The sequence below is a fragment of the Protopterus annectens genome, chromosome 2.part2, assembly GCF_019279795.1.
Source record: "Protopterus annectens isolate FY-2018-M chromosome 2.part2, PAN1.0, whole genome shotgun sequence".
NCBI classification, from domain to species: Eukaryota; Metazoa; Chordata; order Ceratodontiformes; family Protopteridae; genus Protopterus; species Protopterus annectens.
In genome coordinates this window covers 490,838,404-490,865,867 of record NC_056730.1, presented here as the reverse complement: position 1 = coordinate 490,865,867, position 27,464 = coordinate 490,838,404, and the positions used below count along the sequence as shown (strand labels likewise).

The 27,464-nt window shown below is 43.9% G+C and overlaps 1 protein-coding gene across 2 annotated transcripts in view; it reads right to left on the bottom strand.

Moving 5' to 3' along the window:
• The window catches only part of EXOC6B (exocyst complex component 6B), a 5,967,963-nt gene that overhangs the window by 2,720,882 nt on the left and 3,219,617 nt on the right, over nt 1-27,464 (bottom strand). Inside the window, exons 14-15 of one of the 2 annotated variants that reach the window (XM_044063970.1) lie at nt 7,608-7,713; nt 737-846 (exon numbers count right to left, since the gene is read on the bottom strand). In XM_044063970.1, the coding sequence (XP_043919905.1) occupies nt 737-846; nt 7,608-7,713 (216 nt within the window). The remainder of the gene's footprint in view (nt 1-736; nt 847-7,607; nt 7,714-27,464) is intronic. The other variant, XM_044063971.1, reaches the window with a different exon arrangement.

The window sequence follows — 27,464 nt, the reverse complement described above, 5'->3', positions numbered from 1 at the left end:
CTATAATTTATCTACTATAATCTACTTCTTCACTTTGTACTTTGTATTTCTGCTCCTGAACTTGCAGCTAAAATGTATCCTGTGAATCAGTTCACTACCCTGTAGCACAGACAAACAATCTACAAAGAAATTACTTTCACAGTTCAGTCATACTCAATATAAAGGATTGTGCAGCTAAGGAAGGTAAAGCCAAAGTGTAACAGATATGCAAGAAAGAAAGAATAAAAGAAAAAAAAAAGAGCAAAAGAAAAAAAAATCACTATTCGACAGACGCAAGGGATTTAAAACAGTTTTATATTACCGTTTATGGTTATTCTAAACCTTAGTGCTGTTAGCAATAGGTTGAAAAGATTTGTCACATTTGGTTCAGCTGCTTAATTGTCCACTTCTAGAAATACCTCTTGCACAGCAGCTACACCAGTGACTGTTCTGGTAAGGATTATGGTCTCAAGAGACCTAGTAAGAAGGGAAGAGGTGCTTAAACCTACTGATAGTTAACTGACTTATTGAGCAAAAGGAAGTCTAATTCCCATTTTTTAAAACTGCTCATCTAAGCCATTCAAAGATAGGACAAGAAATCAAAATGAAAAACAGAAATTGTATACTAGCTTGCAGTCCTCCAATTCTGAATAATTTGGCAAACAAAGAATAAAGATCATAACACTTTTCCAACTCTGGAAATATCTCCACATTTTGTTCATAAGTTGGACACTAAGTAAATTAATGCATACTATACCTGAGGTGAAGATCCTCTGAGAACTTCAGAGAAGCATAAATAAATTCTTTAATTTGACTGTAAACTTTAGGTACAAATTCGGAAAATGGAAATTTTCTTGGAAACGTCTGCTGCATAAAATAGAAAAAAGAAGTTATGTACTCACCATAACGTTCCATCTGAGTAGGTACTTCATTTGTCTGCAACCTGACTTCGGATCCGAGCCAGCAGCTTTCCAAGCTACAAGATCCGAGCTCCTAGCTCCTCCCCCTACCCATAATCCCCTGATAGCTGCTGTATTACCTCAGATCGACTTTTTGCCGTACCACCCAACTAATCACCTCGATAGAGGAATACACTAGATGTAAAATCTTGGCAAGAACTTACAGGTAACCAGAATATCCCGAAAGGTTCGGGGGATGGCAGGGGGTGTCAGTTGCAGACAAATGAAGTACCTACTCAGATGGAACGTTATGGTGAGTACATAACTTCTTTATCTGAAGTAGTTACTTCATTTGCTCTGCAACCTGTGGGACAGAGTCCCCAGCTACTCAAGAAGGAACCTGGGTGGCCTTTACGGAAGGATATTCCGAAGCACCACAGAACCAAAAGAAGCCCTGCCTCTCGAAATCATATCTAGTTTATAATGAGAAATGAACGTATGAGAAGAAGACCAAGTAGCTGCTGAACATATGTCATCCAAGGGAACCCTAGACCAAAAGGCTGCTGAGGTGGCTACAGACCTTGTAGAATGAGCGTGAATTCCAATAGGGGCCGGTTTGCCTGACGATATATACCCCTGACTTATGCACTGACAAATCCAATTTGCTAGAGTCACTTTGGAAATGGCTTTACCCATGGCTGATCTTGCAAAGGATACAAACAACTGGTCTGACTTACGAAAATCTTTAGTTCTATGCAAGTAGAAACATAGTTGTCTGTGTACATCCAATTTGTGCAACTTGTATTCTCCTCTGTTCTGAAAGTTTGGGAAGAATACTGGTAAATTTATTGACTGATTAATATTTGACTCTGAAGCCACCTTAGGTAAGAAAGACAGGTTAGTCCTGAGGGACACTCTATCCTTGTGAAAGATAAGGTAAGGGGGTTTTCATGCACAGAGTTTGTAATTCTGAAACCCTCCTGGCCGAAGAAATAGCCACCAAGAAGGCCGTTTTCCATGACAAGAATTTTAATGGGACCGAAGCCGCCGGCTCAAAGGGTGGACTTGTCAGGGCTTGTAAGACTAAGGTCAAGTCCCATGGGGGAACCACAGTTTTTATCGGCGGCCTCAAAAGAAAGATGCCTCGCAAGAAAGTTTTGTATAATTTTGCAGATGCCAAGGACCCTAAGCCATCACCTACATGAAAATGGGAGATGGCCGCCAACTGCACCTTTACTGTAGAAGCACTTGCTCCCTGCCGAAAGATCAGTGACAGGAAGTCCAGAATAGTTGGAATAGGGATTGTGAATGGGTCCAAGCCCTTGTGTTTAGCCCAGGTGGAGAAACGTTTTCATTTACTATTGCAAAGTTTTCTGGTAGACGGCTTATGGGCCGCGACCAGTATGGCCTTAACGGGAGATGAGATGCCAGGAGTCCTAGCCATTATTGGAACTGGATCAACCAAGCCGTAAGCTTGAGGTTGACCAGGTTCGGGGTTTGGCAACCCGCAGGATGCGAGATCAGGTCTGGCATGGGGTCCAGAATCCATGGAGGAGCCACACTGTGAGACCGCAGGTAGGGGAACCAGGTCTGCCGAGGCCAGAATGGGGCTATGAGGATAACTTTGCTCCCCAACCGACAGGCTTTCTGTATGAATTTTATCATAAGTGGGAGTGGGGGATATGCATATAGGAGACCGGGAGGCCAAGCATGAACTAGAGCGTCTCTGGGACTCTCCCCTTTGGGGGGAAGTATTGCGAAGTACTCCCTGCATTTTGTGTTTAAAGGAGAAGCAAAAAGATCGCAGCGAGGCCAACCCCATTTGCGGAAGATCTGCTTCGCAACAGATGGATTTAGAGACCACTCATAAGGAGTGAGAAGTACTCGACTCAGTTTGTCCGCTAATATGTTGGACCATCCTGGAATGTGCGTTGCTATCAGAAACCGGTGGGTGGATATCGCCCATTCCCAAACTCTCATGGCCTCTCGACAAAGGGGATAAGATCAGGTTCCCCCCTGTTTGTTTATATACCAGACTACTGACATATTGTCTGTCTGGATAGCAATAGTCCCCAGAGGGAGAAGGTCGTGGAGAGCTCGCAACGCCAAAAGCACCGCCCTCACCTCTAGGACATTGATATGCAACGCGGTGTCTAAGGACGTCCATGTGCCTTGGACGGATCTGCCTGAACAATGCCCCCCCCACCCACCCGAGGCGAGATGCGTCCGTGGTCAACGTGGCTTGGGGTGGGGGAATCACCAAGGGCCTTCCTTCTCTGAGTTCCCGCGCATAGAATCACCAAAGAAGGGAGTCCTTGCAAACTCTGTTCAGTGGTATTGGCGTGTTCAACGGGTGGAGTGATAGGGACCACTGGACTTGTAGGGTCGACTGTAATATTCTCATTCTCAGGCGTGCGTGAGGGGAGAGACCGATCGCTGCCGCCATAGACCCTAGTGCCCTCAGGGCTAACTCCGCCGGAGGGGCAGGACTCCTAAGAAGGGTTAACACCTGACGTGACAAGCTGCTCAGCCTGTCCGAAGTTAGAGTAGCTCAAGAGATACAGGTATCCAACTTGGCCCCTATAAAATCCAGGGCCTGAACGGGGCACAGGGAGGACTTCTGCAAGTTTACTGATATGCCTAAGGTGCGAGCAAGGTTCAGGGTGTAATCCCTTGCCACGCAGAGTTGATGCCTGTTGGCGGCAGTAAGGAGCCAATCGTCTAGGTATGGGAAGACCTGAAAGCCCTGAAGTCTCAGGTGGGCTGCAACCACTGCCATGACTTTGGTGAACACCCTGGGGGCTGAGGTGAGGCCGAACGGAAGAACCCTGAACTGATAATGACCGACTCCTAGCCGGAAGCGGAGGAACCTTCTGGATCGTCTGTCCATTAGAATATGGTAGTACGCATCCTTGAGGTCTACGGAGCACATCCAGTCGTTCGCCCGCAGAAGGGGGAGAATAGATTGGAGGGTGACCATCCAGAATTTTTCCTTGGGTATGAACAGGTTCAGAGCGGAAAGGTCTAAGATGGGTCTTAGGTCCCCCATTTTCTTTGGCACCAAAAAGAACCTGGAGTAATAACCCAATCTGGACTGATCTGGGGGGATGGGCTGGATGGCTCTTTTTCTTAGCAACTTCGAAATTTCTGAAGCTGCTGCCTCCCTCTGATCGGGTGGTACATCAGGGAGGCGTCTGTTCTTGGGAGGATGGTTTAAGAAGGGGATGAAATAACCTCTGGATATGATACGGAGCACCCATCGATCTGTGGTAAGGGACTCCCAATTTGACAGGTGCTCCGTCAACCGCCCCCCAACTGCCTCCAGAGAGGGACAGTCGGGCAAGCCCTCAGGGCTGCTGCTCGGGCCTGTCCGAGAAAGGCTCTCTAGACCCGAAGTTATGCGGCCCCCCCTGTCTCTGGGCCGGCGTCCACCTTGTCCTCCTCTGCCTCTAGAGGATGAGGGGTCCAAAGCTGGACGGGATTGCTGAGATTTACGGAACCATAGCTTCTTTTGTCCCCTCTGATTCCTGGAGAAAGATCATTGGGGATTAGAGAAGCGGACTCCAATGGCAGACAGCGTCTTCCCATCCTTTTCGCTTTGAACCAATGTAGCGCGAACGGTCTTGCCAAAAAGCGAAGATCTGTCAAAAGGGGTGTTCACGAAGGACGCCTTGAAGGGATCCGCGAAGTCACAAAGACAGAGCCAGGCGTGACATCGCAAGACGACCCCGGCTCCGCTGGCCCTAGCGGCTCCCTCCATTGCATGGGAGAGAAGCCGCATGGACGTATTCGAAATAGATTTTAGATTGGCCATTCGAGTCGAAAAAACATCCTTGTCTCCGACCGACATGGACTCTGGGGGGGCTGCAGCGTACTCCTTGACCAAGTCTCGCTGTAGCCTGATGGTATGTGCCATATAGTTCAGCGCCCTTATCGAAAAGGTTGCTGAAGCAAACATCCGCTTCCCAATACGGTCCAGTGCTCGAGATTCCTTATCTGGCGGGTGGACCGAAGAACTCTCCTGAGCTCTCTCTCTCTTGGTGGCAGTCGCCACCAACATGGCATTGACGGGAGATCCCTTGGCCCAAGACTGCCTATCTGTAGGGGGGCTAAGGACTTTATCAGGATGTTTAGGAATTGGCTCCACGGTGTCGGGCTCCTTCCACGCCCTGGTAGTAATTAAGTCTACCAGGGGGTCAGCCGGAGGGGACACCCAGGAGGTAGATGGGCCTGCCTCAAACGCCTCCAGGAACACGGATTCATCCACGGAAGGTTTTTGGGCAGACCACCCCCCTCTAATACGCAACATTTCCATGATGTCTCCGAAGGAGACATCCTCAGGGGGTGACCTTGGGGAACCTTCCCTTTCATCTAAATCCATGTCAGTGGTAACGGACTCAGGGGAGTCCAGGTGCCTCCTTTTACACTTACATTTCCGAGGGACCTCCTCGGTGGGACTATCCAAAGAGGGCTCATCCACGGGAACTAGCTGGAGGGTTTGGGCAGGCTGTCCCGATGGTCGGATGATGGAAGATAGACCCTCATACAGTGGGGGTACGGAAGGATCCGGAGCCCGGACCGGGGACCTCGACAGTACCCTCTCCACTACCTCAAAAACCGAAGGAGAACTACTCTCACTAGGCTCCGAAAGCTGTCTCCTCGGCTCCAAGGTAGGGATCTGAGTCGGGGCCGATGGGGTCGGCGCCAAGAGAGAGGTGCGCTCCGAACCCAGCGGCGCCGAAGACACACCAACTTCCCCGGATCCGATGCTCAGCCCTCGGCCCCGAGAGCTCGGATCCGACAAGCTCGAGGGCATAGTCGGCGTCGAAGAGACCAGCGCTATCGGCGCCGACAAATCCCCGGCTCCGAAAGGACCTGGATCCGACGACTCCGAGACCCGAAAACGAGTCAGAGAAGGAGTGATTGGGGCAAAAATGGGGGCCGCACTCCCTCCCAGAGGGGGGGGGAGGCAAGAGCACCCCCATCTGCATTTGGGTCTGTATGAATCGACGCATCATCCAATCCATGTCCGCTTCGGTGAGGCTTCTGGTAGATCTAGAAGAAGTCATCGAGGCAGGCCGGGAGGGACGCCTCGACGACCTCGAGGGAGACCGGTCCTCCTCCTCCGGCTCCGGTGAGAAACTGGGTGAATGGAGCCAAGAGGGGGAGGATCCGGAGACCCTTGAGGGAGACCTAGTCAACTTAGATGGCGGGGCCGAGGGTTGAGTCTCGGCCCGCCTTTTATGGGATTTATGTCCCTCTTTATCCTTGTGCCTCTTCTCTTTGGTAGAAGAGGCACCAGCGTCGCTCGTGCTCGAACCCAAAGAGGGAGGTTGAGTCCCGGGTAGAGCAAGAGGCGCAGAAGGCACCAGGGCTGCCGAGGCAGCCTGAGCCTGGGAGGGAGAGGAAGAAGAAGCCGATTCCTGGGGTAGCTTACCCGCCAGGATCAGCTTATTCTTCCTATCCCTAATCGTCCGGGGGTTAAAGGCCGCACACATTTGGCAGGCCACAGATAAATGACCCACCCCCAGGCATAAAACGCACTGAGTGTGGCCATCAGCAGGTGAAAGCTTCTGGCCACACTCAGTACATTTGAAAAAAACGGCTTTGGGCCCTTCAGCCATTTTAAACGTCTCACACACACACACACACAAACACTATAGGGGAAGGGGTGACACAGATGAAAAACTAACTATAAAAATAACTAAATTACCGATAGGTTAAAAAAGGGCCCTGCACACACACACACAATTAAATTTACAAAAAAACTATAGAAAGGAAGAGAGTTTTAGTAATTTCACGATCTCACCAAACCAGGAGCTCTTCAAGAGTAGCTACATCAGCCACTGCAAAAAACGATCTGAGGTAATACAGCAGCTAGCAGGGGATTATGGGTAGGGGGAGGAGCTAGGAGCTTGGATCTTGTAGCTTGGAAAGCTGCCGCCTCGGATCCGAAGTCGGATCTGATACCCCACAGGTTGCAGAGCAAATGAAGTAACTACTTCAGATTAAAAGGTTTATTAAAAAGATAAGCATATTCAGCCCAAAACAGAAGAATACAAATTCATATTTATAATATTAAAATGTGGCCCTTAAGCTTACCAGCATGCTTTTGGAATGCAAAGTACTTCCAGATGGAAACAGTGTTTAAATAGCATATAATCATCATCATAACCATCACATAACTTGTGCTTAAATTCAGCCTAGGCTACCACTGCAACTCGGATACCAACGAACCACTCTTTCTCATGCAGGAGACTGCAGCCACTAAATTACTCATTATCTGCAAAGATGATCCTTCAAGTTTAACTTTAAAAAAAAAATTGGCAATGGAAAACCTCAGTTAACACTACCCTGTGAAACTTTAAAGCCTAATGTTAATAATTTATAATGCAGTGCAGTCTGTGGGCACTAAAACTTTAACAAAACAGATTTGAAAGTATTCAGCAGTTTCAAGTTTTATCAAGTGTTACAAACTCCAAACACCCGTGTCAAAAAGTACCACATATTTTTTTTTATATTTTGATGAACAAAGGTTCTAAAAGAAGCCATTAACATAACATGTGAATATCCATACCACCCTACTGATATTCTACCTGTTATGGCTATCATCTACAGTTTTAACCCATCATCCTATAAACATTTATTCTGTGTATTCTTACTATCATTAGAAACATTTTTTTTCTGTTTCTCAGTAATGAAATTATGAATTTAAGAAGTTTCACTCACCTTTTCCAACTCTGCTTCGAGGAAGGGAAACTGCCCTGTTATGTATCTGTAAGTCTCTTCATCAAAAACTGACATAGGACTATAGTTATCAGACTCCAATATTTGCCTAGAAGATGGGGAGAGGAGGGGATTCAGTGGATAAAGTAAGTAAATTAATTAAATAAATAAAGCAAACATTCGCCAAAGTTTAAATCTGTAAACATTTAATCTACAACCGGGCTGGAGGTTGGCTACAAAATCCATTATGTCAAACTTCTTAAGGTAGGAGCTCATGAGATCTTCGGCTGACCCAAAATGCTTTTGGAAGGTGGTCAAAGAATACAGATGTTCAACAAATATAGCATCCAAAACTCCTGTCCTTCTATGTTAGCAAACCCTACTTACCTCAGCTTGCCTAAACGATTAAGGATTAATTTCTCAGAACAGGTGACCTGTAGAGTTCCATCTAATTCTAGTGCTAAGAAAAGCATTCTAATTTCCATTATGGAATTCATGGTAGCTTCAGTCAAAACAACAGCAAACGTCCTGGATAGGCATGGGAAAACTACAAGGCAAATTCCCTCATTTCTGTGTGTACAATTCCACCCATCTCTTTTTGGAATGGAGGCGTGTGTAAGTGTAAAATAACTAGCATTTATTATTAACCTTATGACTGAAATTATCCCTACACATCATGAGCATGCAACAATAATGCTTCTGACTTAAGGTATACTGCCCTAATCAAGTCAATGACGTCATGTCCATATTTAACTTTTGTCCTATAGTCAAAATTCCAGAGACGGTGGTATGAAAACTTTTCTAAAAATAAGCATCTTGCAGATTGACAACACAGATTACGAAGCAGACATAGTTTATAGTCAGTTATATACAGTAAAACAGATGGCATCTATTCCAATACGGAAAAATGGACCACTGACTATGTTGAATAATCCACTAAAAGTAGCAATCAGTCAATCATATTATACTAACTATAAGGCTAGAAATGCATGTTTCAGTAGAAAGCACAACTATCCCAACTCTGTTCTGGTGCACAAAATCATAAAGTAGCAAATACAAAAAGGGCAGCACCCAGAGAAACTGTGGGAGCATCAAATCATGCTAGCAAGAGCTGGAAATCACAGCAAACTGGCTTCAACAAATGGGCTTCTGCAATGCATCTAAACTATCCACCATTTCTAGGTTCTATAAATGCTTAAAACCCAGTTATGTGACATTTCGTAAAGCACAGCAACACAGTATCCTTAAATAGTAAATAAAAATGTAAAAATATGCAAATTAATAATATGCAGGTCATCCAGAGCTTCAGCATATACCCAACATGAAGGAAAGAGGGTGGATTCTAAATACAAGGGTTTTATTTCCACTGGGGCTAAATAAGTTGCATTAATATTGTGTGCGTGCGCACGTGTGTGTGTGTGTTTGTGTGTGCTCGCGCTTTCCCATGGTCTAAATTAGATACATTTATATTAATTACGTACATACTTTTGCATTTGCTGTGATTTCAAACTCTTGCTGGCATTACAGTTTGATGGTCACGTGGTTCATAAGTGTAGGCCTTATTTATAATTGCTCAAAATGTGCGACTTGGGTGAACACCCCTGCAGATGGTTCTTCAGTCACCTTGCAGTCTACACTTTTATAATGTCATTAGATTAAGTCAGTTTAGAACTGCAGGGGTTACTCAGATCATCTGTGTTGCGATCCATGCTTTTCTTATTTTTCATTAATCACTTTCTACCTAACTTACCAAAAGCTTACTATTACCCTACATGTGGATGACCTACTTCTAAAGGCCTACAAGACGACTAAGTCTGATTCAAGATCAGGGCTAATAAACATATACTAAATCAAACTAACTCTGTTACAATGCTGTTTAGCACATCTAAGAAAACATGCATGCAGCCCTTCAAACATTGAATATCCTTACAGCATAGTAATAAACCAAGTGTTTAGCTTTAAATACTTAAGTACATAGCTTGATCTTTTTTATTAACCTCTCCAAAAATTAATTCTGAGTCTGAAAAAGAATTCTATGTTCAAAGACAAAAATTTAAGTGTCTTCACAGTTAAGGAAAATACCATGTTGCTTAAATTTCTACACTACTTGTTTTGCGCTCAAGTAATAAACAAAATGCACTTTTAATTTTTACATTCTGTTTTGCTCACAACTCAATATGTAGAAAAACCTAAACACACATTATGCTAATTCAAAAAGGTCCTGAAAATACTGGATGTTGTATGTTTACAGCATTATACTATAAACATATTAATTTGCAGAAAGTCTACTCAAGTTCCTTTTTTATAAAGAATTTCAGTTATAATTATTTCCCCAAACATTTCTCTTTACATGGCTCATGCACTATAATCTTCATATTATTCTACCTCTCAACTGTTCAGATTTTCGGAGAATGTCCAGATTTGTTGCCTCTTGTTTGGGGTCTGTTCCTCATACAATTTGTGGTTTTCTGGCAAATCAAAGAGAAATGAAGTCACTAAATAAAACTAAATAACTGGCAGTCGTTTGAGTTTCAGACTTCATATCCTCCAGAAAATAAATGTTGTTGTTGTTGTGTCTTTCGGCTTTTCCCAGTTAGGGGTCACCACAGTGGAACTCCAGTCCACTAATGATTGGAAGTAGATTTTTACGTGCAGAGTTCCCGGCCCTGACGCAATACCTTCAACGAAGGTATGCCCATTCACGCATGTCTCCACACAGAAGATGCTATAGCTGAGAATCAAACAGGACAACGTCTTACTGTGAGGCGACAACGCTACCGCAGCACCACCACTTCAGAAAATAAATAATAATGGAAAATCTTTATTCTAGCAACTTTCTAAGTTTATAGCAGCAATATTTTAAATCTGTCCTTATTTTGGGCCTTGGTCCCCCCATTATTTCTGGCTTTGTCCAGATTTCTTCCATTGAGAGGTATGCACCCAAAATATCACTCTTCATATACATACATAAACACAAACCCTTCCCATATTATAAAGGTTTACACCTTGATCAAATGCATTCCCAGTAAATGAACAAATCATAATTAGCATGCATAACTCAGAAAACTGTCCCCCTTTCAACCTAGTCTGAAGTCTTCTTGAAACAGAAAAGTTAAATAAATGAACTAAATTCACATAACTCAGACTAGGTTAAAGTCTCAATCAGCTCTCATGGTTAAACAAAATATTTTAATCTTAAGTTTGGTAAACACAATAAACTGGGACAGGCTGCAACTACCCACAAAACCAAACAACAAAATGCAACAACTGAATAAAATGTTCATTTTGAAATGTCTAGATTTTAAGCACATAACCATAAAGGCACAAAACATACCTGATATTAAATAAAAAAAAATCTTGAAATTCTCTGAAGAGCTGCATCTATCAATAATATTATAATATAAACATGTTGAACAGTTCACATGCACTCCATTAAGGTTTACTATTCCATCTAAGATGCTAGTTCCAGAAAGTTTCCTAAGTATTTGTCTTTATATGGCTCTTATATTAGTATTATTCTGAAATAAACCAATTATTTAATATAACACTCATTCCCACAATGTGAATATATAACAATGCATCCCCAACTATTTTTATCATTCTATCAGTTGGTTTCACAGTGTGCCATGTCCACACTGGGTTCTACCAGATAATCCCTACCCTGTGGACATACTCTGCTATTGCTGGGGTTGGTTATGGATCATAAGGGTGTCCCAGGGGGGGCTCGGATGTCTTCTGCATTCATTTGGGGGGGGGGAGTCTCTTTGTATGCCCTACCCACTCTCCCACTTTGCATTAACATAACTAAGTCAGAGGGGCACACATGCAATGGGATATTGTGACACATAGCTCCTCCTCCATGGCAGCTCAGCCAGGTCTACCCCACCTCCTATTTGGACCATGCCTCCTCCTGCTGACATCCTCCGTTGCCACCAGGGATCATCACTGACGACGCCCATGTTGCTTCCCCCCTTAGAGTATGCCCATCCCTCCATGCCATTTGTCGGTCACCTGAGAAGTTAACTGAACTTGGGTCACCTGGGTTATATTCAGGGCTTTATCCCTCTATGCCACCTGAGCTGCATTTCCCCAACTAATTACTGTTCTTAATGATGTTACTGTTAATAATCAGAACCATACCTCAGAAACTAATCTTTCCTAAGAAACCCAGTTTAAAACATTCTTGAAATGCAAAGATAAACTATCGTGAAGACTGGACTATTTAAAATCTCAAATGGCTCTTACTCTAACATAATATTTAAAAATCCCCATTACTAAATATAAGAAACATAGACAGGATGCCAGTACCTGCAAAACCTGACAATCTGTCGATAACTTCAACCCTAATCTTTAAACAATAAAATACTAAAAAGCATTAATTTTACTAATTTTTTTATATTTGTCAACTAAAGTAGAATACCAATCCAAATGAACATATTTTGGGTTCAGCCCAGAAGAAAAAAACTTGTACATATAAGTACTGTTTGAAAGCATGCAAAACACAACATATTAATAGATACAGTGAAAATTAAGGCTATGTACTTACCATAACTATGCATCTGTTTTGTCCATTTTCATTCTTTCGCATCTGATGGGTTTTGGATCTGACTTGGCTGCATTTACGAGACTGATCCAACTCTTGAGCTCCTCCCTTCACCAATAATGCCTCAGTCAACTTGCAATACCTCAGATAGAGTTTTCTGTCTTATAAGTAACAGGTGAAACTAACCACAGGTTAAGAAAAAAGGAAGGTTAGTACTAGAAGACTGGGGCTCAAACATGGAACAGAGGTTCCACAATAACCAAAAAGTCACTCCAGAAACTAAATGGAAGGGGGAAGAAGGGTGGGGAGTTGAAGGATGAAAATGTACAATACAGATGCATAGTTATGGTGAGTACATAACCTTAATATCTGATGCTGTCTTTTTCATTCATTCCTCAGCTGATGGGACAGAGTCCCCAGCTGCACGAATATATGACGGTAGCCCTCATGGAAGGATATTCCAGAGTACTACAGGACCAAGGCAGTCCTGTTTCTGGAAGTCAAATCCAATTGGTAATGAACAATAAAAGTATGAACATTAGACCAAGTAGCTTCTGCAAAAATTTTATTCTAGACCAGAAAGTGCATGATATAGCCATAGACCTGATGGAGAGTACTTTTGGGGATCTAGGCAGTGAAAGAACTCACAGGACTGTAAATAAATGAAATACAAGTCAGCCATTTGGCTAAGGTAATTTTAGAAAGTGTCGAACCCAATTTGTTGAAGAAGAAACATACTTTTAATTGCTCTGACTTTCTGAAAACTTTTATTCTATGGAGATAAAAATGGATCAGTCTATGTATATCCAACAGACAAAGAATGCATTCACCATTATTAGCAAAGCTGGGAAAGAAAACAGGCAATTCATCTCTGAGGCTACTTCAGGCAAGAAGGATGGATTGGTCCCATAAGGTAACCCTATCTTTATGGAAGATAAAATATGGAGATTTGGAAGACAGAGCCTGGAGTTAGAAAACCCATCTCACAGACATAAGCGCTACTAGATAGGTAGATAGTTTTCCAGGATAAAAAAAGTTAGATCAGATTTAGTTGATGGTTCAAAGGGGCTCCAAGTCAAACCTTGCAGCACAACTTTTAAATCCCACATCCTTAATTGGGGGCCTAAGCAAAAAAGTAAGCTATACAGAATTTTGAAGCAGTTAATAAGGAAGCATTTTTGCGTGAGTGAAAATTAGATATTGCTACCAACTACACTTTGATCGTAGAAAATCTAGGTCCTTCTAGAAAAATTAAGGCTAAGCACTCCAGGACAGCAAAAGTAGGAGCAGTGAAGGGATCCAAATCTCTCTGGAGAGCCGAACCAGAGAATCTTTTCCATTTACTTTCATAGATCTTCCTGGCAGAGGCCTTGTGGGAAGACAGTGTCAGACTGGGGAGGAAAGCCAGGGCTGTCTATCAGTGAAACTGGAGAAACTATGCAGTCAACTTCAGGCCTGAAATGTCAAGGTGATCCATCCCTGCAGGATAAGAGAGGAGGTCTGAATTGGGGTCCAGTATCCAGGGTGGATATAAACGTGAAACCAAAGAAAAGGGAACTACACTTGAGGCCAAAATGGGGCAACGAGGATAACTTTGCTATTCAACTGAAGTGCCTTCTGTAAGAATTTGGGAATTAGAAGTAATAGGGGATAGGTATAAAGGAGAACAGAGGGCCAAACCTGGACTAGAGCATCTCTTGGTGACTTCCCTGGAGGGGAGATCAGGGCAAAGAACCTAATGCACTTGTTCGGGGGAGATGCAAAGAGATCACAGAAAGCTTGACCCCACTGATGGAAAATTCTCTCTGCCACTAACTGATTGAGAGACCATTCATGAGGCATCAGAATGGACCTGCTGAGTTTGTCCACTAGCATGTGAATTTCCCACAAAAAAGCAGTTGGAGGAGGCCACCTACTGCCACACTCCCATTGCCTCTCGATACAGGGGACAAGTTCAGACACTCTCCTGTCTGCTGATGTACCAAGCCACAGACATGTTGGTTTGAACAGCAATTGTTCCAACAGGAAAGGCATCCTGGAAGGTTTGCAATGCTAGGATGACAGCTCTCATCTCTATGACACTGATGTCTGAAGTGGTCTCTTCTGGACGTGCCTTGGACCATCCATCCCAGGAAATGCCCTCCCCACCCCAGCTAGGTGATGTCTGTGGTTACCATAGCTACTGGGGGTGGAGGAACAAGAGGACAGCCTTGGCAAACTTTGGCCGACTGAATCCATCAACATAGGAGATCTCTGCATACTAGTGTGTGTTTGCTTGGTAAGGACAATGGCCGTCAAAGAATTGACCACTGAACAGCTTGAATCCATTGAATAATGCACATATAAAAACAGGCCAAAAGAACCAAGGTTATGGCTGCAGCCATTGACCCTAAGGTCTGAAGAACAGGTCTGGCTGGGGGAGAAGGGTTTGAAATAACTTGCTACACTTGACAGCTGATGGTCTGTACTTGGTGTGGTAGAAGGGAAACGATCTGACTGACAGTGCTCCACTGAGTACCTATGAACTCCAGGCTCTGAATGGGTTGAAGATGTGACTTGCAGATGTTGACTGAGATGCCTACGGATTGACATAACAGGAGCACGTAATCCCTGGATTTCTCTCAGAGATGCCTAGTTGGGAAGACGAGGAGCCAGTCATCTAGGTATGGAAACACTAGGAATCCCAGAAGTCTAAAGTGAGCTGCTGCCACTACTATACATTTGGTAAACACTCCTAGGGGCTACGGTGAGACCAAAGGGCATGACTCTGAATTGGTAGTGACTGGCCCCCCCAGCCAAAAGCACAGAAATTTTGGTATCGCCTGTTCATTTTGATGTTGACAGTATGCATCCTGAAGAATGATGGAGCACATCCAACTGTCCTTGCACAGAAATGGCAGAATGGACTGAACCATGACCATTTGAAACTTGAACTTCTTTGCAAAGTGATTCAGTTTGCTGCGGTCCACAACTGGACTCAGATCCTCATTTTCATTGGCACTAAAAGGAATCTTGAGTAGGTTACAAAGCCTTTCTGGTCTGGTGGGACCTTCTGGATGACTCTTTTGTCAAGCAGCCTTTGAATTTCTAGAGTTGCTGCCTCCCTCAGACTAGGTGAAATGTCAGGAAGACTCTTCCTTTAATTTGGGGAATTTGAGAAAATGGTATGAAAAAACCTCTGGATATACTTTTTAGCACCCAAATTTCTTTTGTTATTTATGCCCAGCCATCTGGGGACAAGCGCACTCCCCCAACTGCCTCCAGAGGTGGACAGTTGGGCAACCTTTCAGGAGCACTGAAAAGGTTTATCCAAAAAAAGAGTCTTGGAAATGCTGGTTCTGTGGACCTCTCCTGTCACGAGGATGGCATCTTCCATTAGAAAGTACAGTCGTATACACTTGCCATAAATGTAGATGTTAAAGTGTATTCACATTTGGGGTAGCCCTCAGCCAGCCCGAATACCAGAGGCTTAGTATTTCTGCGTCGGCTGCTGTCACTCTAGGACTGACATCAGGTCGTAGGCAGTATAAAGTAAGGCAGCCGACAATGCCATTACATCAGTTTGTCTTGCCCTAACCTGTCAGGAGCCCCCACGTGGGAGCTAGGTTCTGTTGGAAGAACCCCACCAGTAGAAAGTAAATACCAATATGTCCCTTGTAAGGAAAGAGAAGAAAAAAGAGGGGGATGGAGGGAGGGAAACCAGGACTGCAACAGTGAATACACTTAAACATCTACATTTATGGTAAGTGTACACAACTGTACGATGTTCTTCATGTTTCACTGTTGCAGTCATCACATTTGGATTGATTCCCAAAGCTAAGGAAATGGTGGAGGAAGTCAAGGAAAATAGGGGCTGGCTAGGATGCCCTGCAAGACTGCAGAGGCAAACACTGCCCTGGATTTGGAGAAGATAGGCAGGTGGTAATATTTGGCAAAGGTGTGAACAGATGCCCAGGTGGCAGCCTCCAGGATGTCCCTGGTGCGGACTCCTCTGAGGAAAGCTGCAGAGGTGGAGGCTGCTCTGGTGGAGTGAGTCCTGACCCCCTTGGGGGGAAGCTTTCCATGTTGCTTGTAGCAGAAATGGATGCAGTGTGCTATCCATTTAGAAATGGTTTGTTTAGAGATGACTTTGCCCTCTGCCCCTGCAGCAAAGCTAACCAGCAATTGGTCATACTTACTGAAGGATTCAGTCCTGTCTAGATAGAATCTGAGCTGTCTGTGCACATCTAGAGTGCACAGGATCCTTTCCCCTTTCTTCTGTGGGTTAAGGAAAAAGGTGGGAAAATGAATGGATTGGCTGAGAGCCACACTGGCACCACCTTGGGCATGAGGGATACCCTGTCAGCATGAAAGATGAAGAAGGGTTCCACAGCCATGAATTCTTGCAGCTCGGAGACCTTTCTGGATGAAGTGATGACCAGCAGGAAAGCTGTCTTCCAAGAGAGAAATTTTGGCTCTGCTGAAGAGGCTGGTTCAAAAGGGGGAGGGCGAGCTTTTCCAACACAAAGCTAAGGTATCAGGCTGGGGTTGGTGCTCTTCTGGGTGGCCTCAGGTTACTAGCCCCTCTTAGGGACTGTTTGATCAGTGGGTGTGAAAAAAGTGGCTGCTCAGTGGGGAAATGAGCAGAGATAGCAGAGGCATGAATTTTAATAGAGGAAAATGATAGACCACTGTGCAGCAGGTCAGATAAATAATCCAGGATGAGAGGGAGGGAGGGCTGTGCCATATTGGCTCCTTAGCCTGAATCCAAGTGCAGAACCTTTTCCATTTGTCAGCATAAGACTTTCTAGTGCTAGGACGTCTGGCCTCACGTATAACATCTAGAACCTGTTTAATGAGGGTGATAGATTGATCGAGGTTTAGGGAATAAGCCAAGCTGCCAAATTGTGGGTCTACAATTGGGAATGCATGAATTTTCCTTCCTCTGGGTCAGGAGATGCCATGGTGGCAGTGAGGACAGGACGCGCAGCAGGGGGTACACCAGTGTTGGTGAGGCCAGTCTGGAGCAATAAGAATTGTCCTTGGTTTTTCCTCCTTTATTTTGAGCAGTACCCTGGGGATGAGAGGTGGTGGAGGAAAGGCACAGACCAATAGATTGCCCCAGGGGAAGGACACGGCATCCACTTTCCAAGCTATGCAGTGATGGTCCCTGGTGCAGAACTTGCTGAGCTGATGGTTGGTGTGTGAGGCAAAGAGGTTGACCTCTGGGGTGCCCCATTTCTGAGTTATTAGGGTGAAGGTTCTTTTGTCGAGCTGCCACTCGTGTGGCTCCAGAAGATTTCTGCTTAAGTGGTCTGCCAGACAGTTTTGAGAACCTGGTAGGAATTGTGCTAACAGGTGGAGATGCATGGCAGAGGCTGTGTGCCAAATGGTAATGGCCAGCCTGCATAGAGGGTAGGAGCGAGTCCCTCCCTGCCTGTTGATATACCACATCACAGTGGTGTTGTCTGTTTTGATCAAAAGAGCCCCTGGGGAGAGAAGGGGATTGAAAGCTGTCAAGGCTTGTTGGACAGCTATCATCCTTTTTTGGTTGATGTGCAGATGGATTTGCTGTGGGCTCAATTGGCCCTGTATGCACCCGCCGTCCAGGTGTGCACCCCAGGTATAGTCTGATGCATCTGTGATAAGGGTCTGGGCAGTGGGGGGTGGTGTGAAAGGTAGTCCCTTGTTGTGGAAGCATGCTGTTGCCCACCAAAGAAACTCTTTTCTGAGGCAAGGTATCATGGGTACAAGAGTCTCCAGGTCTTGACAGTGTTGACACCAAAGGCTTTTTAGGTACCACTGAAGTTTCCTCATATGCAGTCTGGCATATGGAATGAGTAGAATGCAAGATGCCATGAACCCCAGAGCTTGCAAGATTTCCCTTGCAGATAACTGGGGTCTGGTGGCTAGTTGAGAGAAGTAGGCTGTAAGGAAAGTTTGCTTTTCTGATGTAAGGAATGCCATCTGGGATGCTGTGTCCAGGCTTGTTTCCAGGAACATAATCCTTTTGATGGGTACCTGTTTGGATTTCTTTTCATTGACTGTATACCCTAGGGAGGTTAGTAGGGACTTTACAATGGCCAGGTGCTTGAGCAGCTTTTCCTGGCTGTCTGCCTGAATTAGGCAGTCATCTAAGTATGGGTAAATCTGGATATTCCTTTGTCTGCAAAAGGCAATGGCCGGCGCCAGACATTTTGTGAAAACTCTGGGAGCAGCAGATAACCCAAAGGGAAGTGCAGAGAACTGAAAGTGCAGAGATCCTGCCCAGAAACAGAGATATCTCCTGCATGATTCCCCTGATAGGAATGTAGAGGCAGGCCTATTTTAGGTGGGGTCCTACTATTACCTAATCGAACTTCCAGAAGGTCGAACACCAGAAGTTCGAACCTGGAAGTTCAAAAGGTGAAAATGTTGAAGCCGCTGAAATCCGAATTCTTTCCCAGGGAAAGAATTCGATTGGACGTTTCTGTGGCTTTGACATTTTCTGCACTGTGGTGTGAAGGTTACGGAATGGGTTAAGGTAAGTGTGTGATTGTGACCGACTTTAGGGTTAGGGCGCGGGTAAGTGTGCAATAGTGACGGATTTTAGGGTTAGGGTGCGGGTAAGTTAAGTGTGCGATAGAGACGGACTTTAGAGTTAGGGCGTGGGTCAAGGTTAGTGCATAGGTAGTTGTGTATGTAAGGTTTAGTGTAGGTTTATAAGGTTTTTGGTGTGCTTGTGTTGTGTGTGTTTTTCGAACAGCAAATTTTTTCTCTGGGAAAAAAATTCGCTGTTCTGATGTTTCGATGTTATTACATTTCGATCTTCCAAGTTCAAACATCTGGTGTTTGACCTTTTGGAATTTTGGTAATGTAATATGAACCCCCTTTAGTTCTAGGGTGGCTAGCCAAGCGTCCTTGGACAGCATGGGTTGCAGCTGCTGGAGGATGAGCATTATGAATTTTGGTATCATCAGGAAGGTGTTTCGAATGGATACATCAAGGATGGAGTGCCAGGTGCCCTCTTTTCTGGGTATCAGAAAGAGTCTGGAGTAGAAACCTTGGCCTTTCTGTTCTGCAGGAACGTGCTCTATTGCTCTCATAGACAGCAGGGAAAGGACTTGCTTTTGCGCCTCTGCCAACTGGTTTGGAGGTAGATCCAGGGACCATTTTGGATTTGGGAGGGTGTGGAAAGAAAATTTGTATCCCTGGGACACTATGTTGAGAACACAGTCGTCGTTGGTAATGGTGGCCCAGGTGCTTGCGTGAAAGGTGAGTTTGCAAGAAAAAAGGATCCCCAATGGGGTACTCAGCTTTAGAAGACTTCAGCTTCAATTCGGAAGACGAAACTCAAGTAGCGAGTGACTAGCACTTGTGTGAACTGCTTCTGCTTTGGGCTCTGCGGCAAGAAAGACTGATGTAATGGCGTCGGCTGCCTTACTTTACACTACTGATGACCTGACGTCAGGTCCTAAAGCGACAGCAACCGACACAGAAATACTAAGCCTCTGGTATTCAGGCCGGCCGAGGCCTACGCTGGCAGGGATAATCCAAATGTGATGGCTGCAACAGTGAAACATGAAGAACATCTTCCTCTTCTGCCTCTGGGGGAGATATACCTACATGAATCTCTGAAAGGACCTTGGAAACTTATGGAACCACATTTTCCTACCTCCTTACAGATCTCTGGAAAAGGATCACCAAGGAGTAGAAAAACATACCCCTACAGCAGACAAGATCTTTCCAGCCTGTTCAGTCCAGGAAAGCATTTCCTTTACAATGAGACCAAACAAGGACAATCCATCAAAAGGAGCACTGATGAATGAAGACTTGAAAGGCTCTGCAAAGTCGCACAAGCACATCCAGGCATGTCTCCTAATAGCTATGTCTGAACCCACTGCAAGTGAGATACCCTCATCATCATAGGAAATCAGTCTCATAGACGCATTAAAGATGGACAGAAGAGGGGCCAGCTGTGAAGAAGTCTTCTTGCAGTGCTCCATGGATATGGACTCAAAAAGGGATTTGGAAAGCACTTTAGTTAAATCTCACTGCAGCCTACTGAAATGTGCCAAGTAGTTCAGAGATCGTAAAGCAAAATTTGCTGAGGCATAAATACACTTCCTGAATCTGTCCAATGCCCTGGACTCTCTATTAGGGGGAGGGACAGAAGAGCTCTGCTAGCTCCCCCTTCTTTGTGGCTGCCACCACAACCATGGCATCAACAGGGACCCCCTTGCTCCGGTGTGGCCTGTCCTTAGGAGGGGCAAGGAACTTAACAGGATGAGGGGGAATGGGTTCTACAGTATCCTCTTCCTTCCATACCCAGCGAGTGAATAGTTCTATAAGCTCATCAGTGTGTGTGTGTGTGTGGGGGGGGGGGTCACCCAAGATGTAGACGGCCCAGACCCAAAAACTTCAAGAAATACTGACGCCTCCTAGGAAGGGGAATTTGAGGATCATCCACCTTTTTGCCTGAGAATTTCTAAGATTTCTCCATAGGAGATGTCATCCAGTGGAGACCTTGGGGGAACATCGAAGTCAGTATCTTTGGGGAGCTACTTCTGAGAGGAGTCTGTGTCTCCTCTTGTACTTTCTCTTACAGGGATCCTTCTTAGTGGGATGGTCTGGAGAGGTGTCCAAAGAGAAGAGAAAGTTTCCAGGGGGACTACCAGGATTCTTGATATGGCAGTCACTCCCTTTGTGATAGATCTGAAAGGATCAGAGCTCAGGCCAGATGGTGGGAAGGCTGAAGGATCCAAAGAAGAAAGAGTAGTCATGCCTCTTGGATGCGACAAGGCCCTCTCCACCACCTTGAAAGCAGAAGGACCATGAAACTCCATAGTTTGCTAGATCGGCACTGAAGCTGCAGATGCCAACAAGCCCAGAGCATGCCAGGACCCCTGCCTTGAAGGGGGAGTTGGACCAGAGCTGTTTAATGCCAAAGCCTTGAGGGGCATGGACAACTCAGACAACCTTGGAATTGAATATAGCTCCACAGACTCAGCACTGAGACTTCAGCTCCGAGACTCAACCTGGCCCAAGGGGATAGGTAAGCAGCTGGGGTCAAAGACCCAACTGTCTTCAGATCCGATGCCAACACTCTCAGGTTTCTAAGAACCAAAGGCTCTGAAATCGTCGGTTGGATTAGAGAAGAAGAAATCACAGTGCAGAAGGGAGATAGGAGACAGAGACCAGTCAACCCCTATCTGAATCCGAGCTCTGAGAAACTTCACCATCCTATCCAATTCAGCTTCAGAAATTGTCCTGGAGTACCTGATGGAGGAAATGGAGGAAGTGGTAGATTGGGACTGAACCTCTCTTCTCTGGGCCTCTTGCAGTAAGGGAGAATGGAGCCAAGGAGTCACAAGCTCCAGAGAGGATACTGCAGACTGGGTCCTTGGAGACTTAGGGAAAGTGTAAATCCAAGGGTATCATATCCAATTTTTTTTTTAATTTAGCAGGATGCTCTGAAGAAGGAGCTGATTTAGGAGAGCAGGTTGGAGATGGCTTTATTGATTCCTTTACCTCCCAAGAGGCCTTGTGTGTTTTTGCAGGGTTTGAGCCCCTAGAACAGAAGAAAAGAAAGAAGATGATGGTCGCAAGTCCTTCAGGACCAATTTGTTATGACAGTCGCTAAGGGCCCTAGAATTAAATCCTGCAGAAATGGAGCAATCTGTATTTAAATATGAAGCACCCAGGCAACAGACACATTCCTTATGGGCATAAGAATTAGGGATATTGTACTTAAAGGAAGTGCATTTCTTAAACCCAGTGGATTTATCAGACAAGTATAAGAAATTGTAAACAGAAAACCAACATTTATTTTAATAAGATACCAACAAAGGTAGGGAATTACCCTCTAAAGGGTAGGAAAAAAGAAAGAAGGATGTAGAAGTGGTACTGAGAACTACTCTAGATAGAAGATGTAGAAAAAAATAAAATCTATGACCCTAATGCTATAGAAACTCGTGAAATTATGTAAGGGAAGAAGATGTGATGAGAATAGGTACAAGGAAACTGCACACTCTGAAACAGAAAAACACACCCTAATACTCTGCAAGAAGGATCTGCATCTTTAGTGATATGGCAGCAAATGAGAGCTGAAGTACTGCAGGTTGACTGGGACATTATGGGTAAAGAGAGCGGCTCAAGAGTTGGATCAGAGAGTTTAGTAAATGCATCAGTCACATTCACAACCCATTAATTGAGAAATGAATGAAAAAGACATCAGATCAAGGAAATTACATTAATTAACTCTGTTCTGACAAGAAAATCTGTGTGATCTGTAAGCCAACTGACAACACATCAAATGGTGAATCCATACAGTTGTCCACTCCCCACCAGTAACACAAACCATGCTAAATTCAACCATCATCTTGACACGCTGCAATAAATTTATGTCACTGCAAATCAGCATCACAATGCATATCATAAATGTCTTACCTCAAGTATTCGTTACTCTTAGCTATTTGTACAGGCATAATGCTTAGCCTACTGTCTTAATGACAACTCTGTATAGCAGTGACTCTGTCTTACCCATCACTCTCCAAGACTATCAAATACTATTTCAGTGGTGTTTCTACACAACTCAAAGTCACTTATCATGATATACTGAAATACTCACTGTCTTCTGCCACATCATCTTATAACAAGTTATATTAAATGATGACCAAGCAATCTGCATTTAGAATTCTACATGATATAGTCATCTGAACTAATCACAAAACATCATTTTATTAAAATGCAAGAGATAGGCTCCCTAAGTAGCAATCTCTATAACCTTAGACAAACCTTATTCCAATTCTCAATGTGGGACATACATACGACAGTCACTTAATAAACCAAAGAAATCATGTCATATTCACACATATCCAAGAGTAAGCTGATCATCTGACAATAATAAACAGTTGAAGGGGTTTATCTGGGAGGGGCAGAGGTAAAGGGTTACATGGAATATGTTGATTCTTCCAACAGATCAAGGTGGTTTAGGATTACGTGACTGGAAGAGAGATTTTAGATCTAAACAATTAAGGTCCATATGCATAAAACAAGCAGAAAGCTATACAAAGTGGAATGGGATGATGATGACGCAGAAGGAAATTCAAGAAATAAGAACATAGTGGAATTTTGGATGAAGATAATTATGGAAAACAACAACAGCCATACAGAATATTATTTTTCATAAAGTGGCAGAAAGCAATCTAAGAACTAAGACAACATGAAAATGGAGAAAGGGGATTTTGCCAATATGGTTGGCTATGAGCAAGGTACAGAGAACAGGCAGGAGGGGGGCTGGAATTTACTGGAGAAAACTTGCAAAGGAACCAAATAATTGGGAGCAAATAGCTAGAATGGGAATGGTAACAGAATGGGATAAGGCCAAGAAGGCATTTGGAATACAGCCTACTAAGGATTGATATCAGTGTATAGGCAAAGAGAGAGGATAGGGAAAACCTAAGTGAAAGACCTGCTCTAGTAAAGTTTTAAGTTGAATCTAGAACAGAAGTTGCTGGTTAAAAAGGGGTAATTAATAGAGCATATAAAAATGTTACATAACTATTAGAATAAAATCAGATGAGGTTAGAAAAGATTGGGAAGAGAGACTGGACAAGCAATTTACAAAGGAACAGTGGGAAGACATATGCATGGTACCAAAGTATGCAACAAATCCTGGGATGTTTATGATTTTTTCTTGGCAGTGCTTGCATATGTATTGTTATACCCCAGCAGATTCCAAATAATTTTTCCTCGTTTAGATAGGCAAATGTTGGGGGGAGGGTGTTAGGGAAGAAAGAGGTAACTGTGAACATATATTCTGGTAGTGTAATGAGTTGGCAGACATTACAAATTCCCTACAAAACACACTGTCAAATACTTGCTGAGCAAATGGGTGTAACTAACAGAATGATAATTTTGTGCTGGCACACAGGATCTGAATTGCGTAAACACAGTAAGGCCTTATTAAGTTTAATTCCATTGGTTGCCAAATAAAGCAATTACCAGAAAATGGAAATCAAAGTCTAAATCAACTATAATTGCTTGAACATTATTGTTAAACATGAATTTGGACAACTATAATGATCTATATGTTGAAGGCGCCTAGAGCCCATGTACCTTCTGCTCATTAAGAGTATATCATCTTTAAAGAATTAGGAAAAAAAACTCTGAGGTGCTTTAGGAATTCAGAGTTCATGGCATATTTGTCTTCCCAGAAAACTAGAAAAATGTTGGCAAGGCTAGGTGTTATGCAAGTCCCAATGATTAGTCTTGTTTTCTGCCTGAACAAAAAAAAAATCTTTGAAAGCAAAGAAGTTGTTTTTTAATATATTATCTAGGACAGGACACTAGGTATTGACCTGTACAATGTCAAGGAAAGTCACTTATGGCAAAGGTGCCTTTTTTCAAACACCTTTATTGAATTATCACTTTTAACAGGCAAATTCACATTCATACAAAAGTAATCAAACTATATTAACACAACAAACATTAAACTTCACATATAGTGTTATATATCATATAACCTAAGCAATATTATATAAATTATTCAGTTCCTGGGAAGAAACGTCTTTATTAAACCATCACTTACTACATAGACAATCATGCACCTATATAAATGAAAACAAACCACAATGACACAATCCTAGCTGCAAGCATTTTACATCACAAACCAGAATGACACGCTCCCGGTTGCAAACAAGGATATAAACAATTGATCAGATTTTCTAAATTCCTTGGTCCTATGTAAATAGAAACATAACTGTCAATGAAAATCCAATTGATGGAGCTTATACTCTACCTTGTTGCCATGATTGGGGAAAAACACAGGAAGCTCTATGGACTGATTCAGAATGTATTCAGAACATACCTTGGGTAAGAAAGAGGGGTTGGTTCTGAGAGAAACCTGATCTTTACGGAAAATCAAGTAAGGGGAACGAGTAGATAAGGCCTGTAATTCGGAGACCCTTCTAGCTGAGGTAATTGCAACCAAGAAAAAGGTCGTCCAAGTCAGAAATTTGAGTGAACGAGAAGCAGACGGTTCGAAGGGAGGAAGAATCAAAGCGTCTAAAACTAAATTTAGATTCCAGGGAGGAAGAGATTCTCTTAGTGCAGGTCTTATAAGGTAGTACCTCTTAGAAAACCCTTGCATAACCTATGGGACATAATATTGAAACCCATTTCTCCCATATGGAAATTTGAAATGGCAGCTAAATGAACTCGGACAGTAGCTGCAGCTGCTCCTTGGTCAAATGTTTCAGCGAGAAATTCATGAATCTTTGAAATGGAAGCAGTAAAAGGATCAACCTGATTTTTGCCTGCCCAACAAGAGAACCTATTACATTTATTAGCATAAAATCTCCTAGTAGTGGGTTTATGGGAAGAAAAAATAATGTGCTGAACTACTGGGGAAACATCGGGAAGCCTGGCTAAGACCAGAAGTGGAGAAACCAAGCTGTGAGCTTGAGAGTTTGAATGGAAGGATGGAGAGGCCCCGATTGATGTCTCAGAAGATCTGGCACTGGGTCTAGGATCCAACGCTCCCCTTGCAAGTGAGGCCAAAGGAATGGGAACCATATCTGACGAGGCCAGTAAGGGGCAATGAGGATTAACTTGCAACCCAATGACTGTGCTTTCTGAAGAACCTTGGGGATCAGGGGAAAAGGTGGAAAGGCATAAAGCAGTCCTGGGGGCCAATCATGAAAAAGTGCATCCCTGGGGGACTGTCCCACTGGTGGGACCAGGGCAATGTAGCTGCTGCATTTGTTGTTGAGGAGGGTGGCAAACAGATCACAGCATGGCTCGCCCCATTTGCAAAATATCAAGTCAGCAAATTCCTGCTTCAGGGACCACTTGTGGGGCATCAGGATGGCCCGGCTGAGCTTGTCTGTTATCACGTTGGATTTCCCCGGGATGTGCATTGCAACCAGAAAGTGTTGGGAAGACATCACCCATTGCCAAACTCGTAGAGCCTCTCGACACAAGGGGTAAGACCTGGTTCCACCCTGTTTGTTGATGTACCATACTACTGACATACTGTCCGTTTGAATTGCTATAGTCCCTGTAGGTAGAGAGTTCTGAAGTGCTTGCAACGTCAGGAGCACTGCTCTCATCTCCAGGACATTGATGTGCAAGTGGTACTCATGTTCCTGCCAAGTCCCTTGAACAGTCTGTCCCAGATAATGCCCCCCCCCCACCCTATCTGGGAAGCATCTGCAGTCATTGTGGCTACAGGTTGGGGGGGGGGTATAAATGGCCTGCCTATTGTCACCATAGGGGAGTGAAGCCACCACTCCAGATCCCTTTTGCAGGATTCCGTGATCAGAATCTGATGTGACATGGGTAAATCATGGAATGACCATTGTTCAAATAGAAGCCACTATAGAATTCTCATGTGGAACCGAGCCATAGGGACCAGAGTGATTCCCGTCGCCATAGAACCCAGTACCTTGAGGACAAATCTTGCTTGAATCCTCTTTTGTGTGAACAGTATGACAACTTGGCGACGGTTTGTTAATACTTTTTCTTGAGGCAGCTTTGCTAGCATGGCCATTGTGCGAAATTTGCCCCTATAAAGGTAATATATTAACAAGGCAGATTTTTCATAGTTTATGGTGATCCCAAGTCGAGAACAAAAGCGGATTGTGTATTCCCTTCCCTGATTAGTTGATGCTCGGTGGTGGCAGTATGGAGCCAGTCATCCAGATATGGAAACACCTGGAATCCTTGACGCCTCAGCTGAGCCGCAACTACTGCCATGCATTTGGTGAACACCCTGTGACGAGATCAAAAGGCAGAGTAATTGTTCCTTTTTTAATGGCAGCTTCTGTTCTAGACTTTAAAAACTCTACCGGTGCTGGTCTTTTGTTTAGAACCCCCTATTTCTTTCTCTTTGCCTATACTCTGATATCAATCCCTGATAGGGAAAGCAATCTCTAACCTGAAGTCCAAATAAATTCTTGGCGGCTTCCCATGCTATCATCTTTCCCTCTCCAGTTATTTGTTTCCAATATCTTGGTTCCTTTGCCAGCTTTCTCCAATAAATTACAGCCCCCTCTACCTTGCCTTTTGCCTGTACCCCTAAATGCAGTCATCCCTACTGGCAGAACCTCCTTTCTCCATTCCCATGTTGGTTTAGTTCTTAGAATACTTTCTGCCACTTTATGGATATAATATCCTGTATGATTATTGTTATTCTTCTTAAAGGCCTACATCCAAAAATTACAGTCTCTCCTCGTTTCTTGAGCTTCCCCTGTTTCATCATCGTCCCTTTCCACTTCGAATTACAGTTTTCTGCTTGTGCTATGTATAGGAGTCTTAACTGTGTAGCTCTGAAATACCCCTTCAAACTTCACATT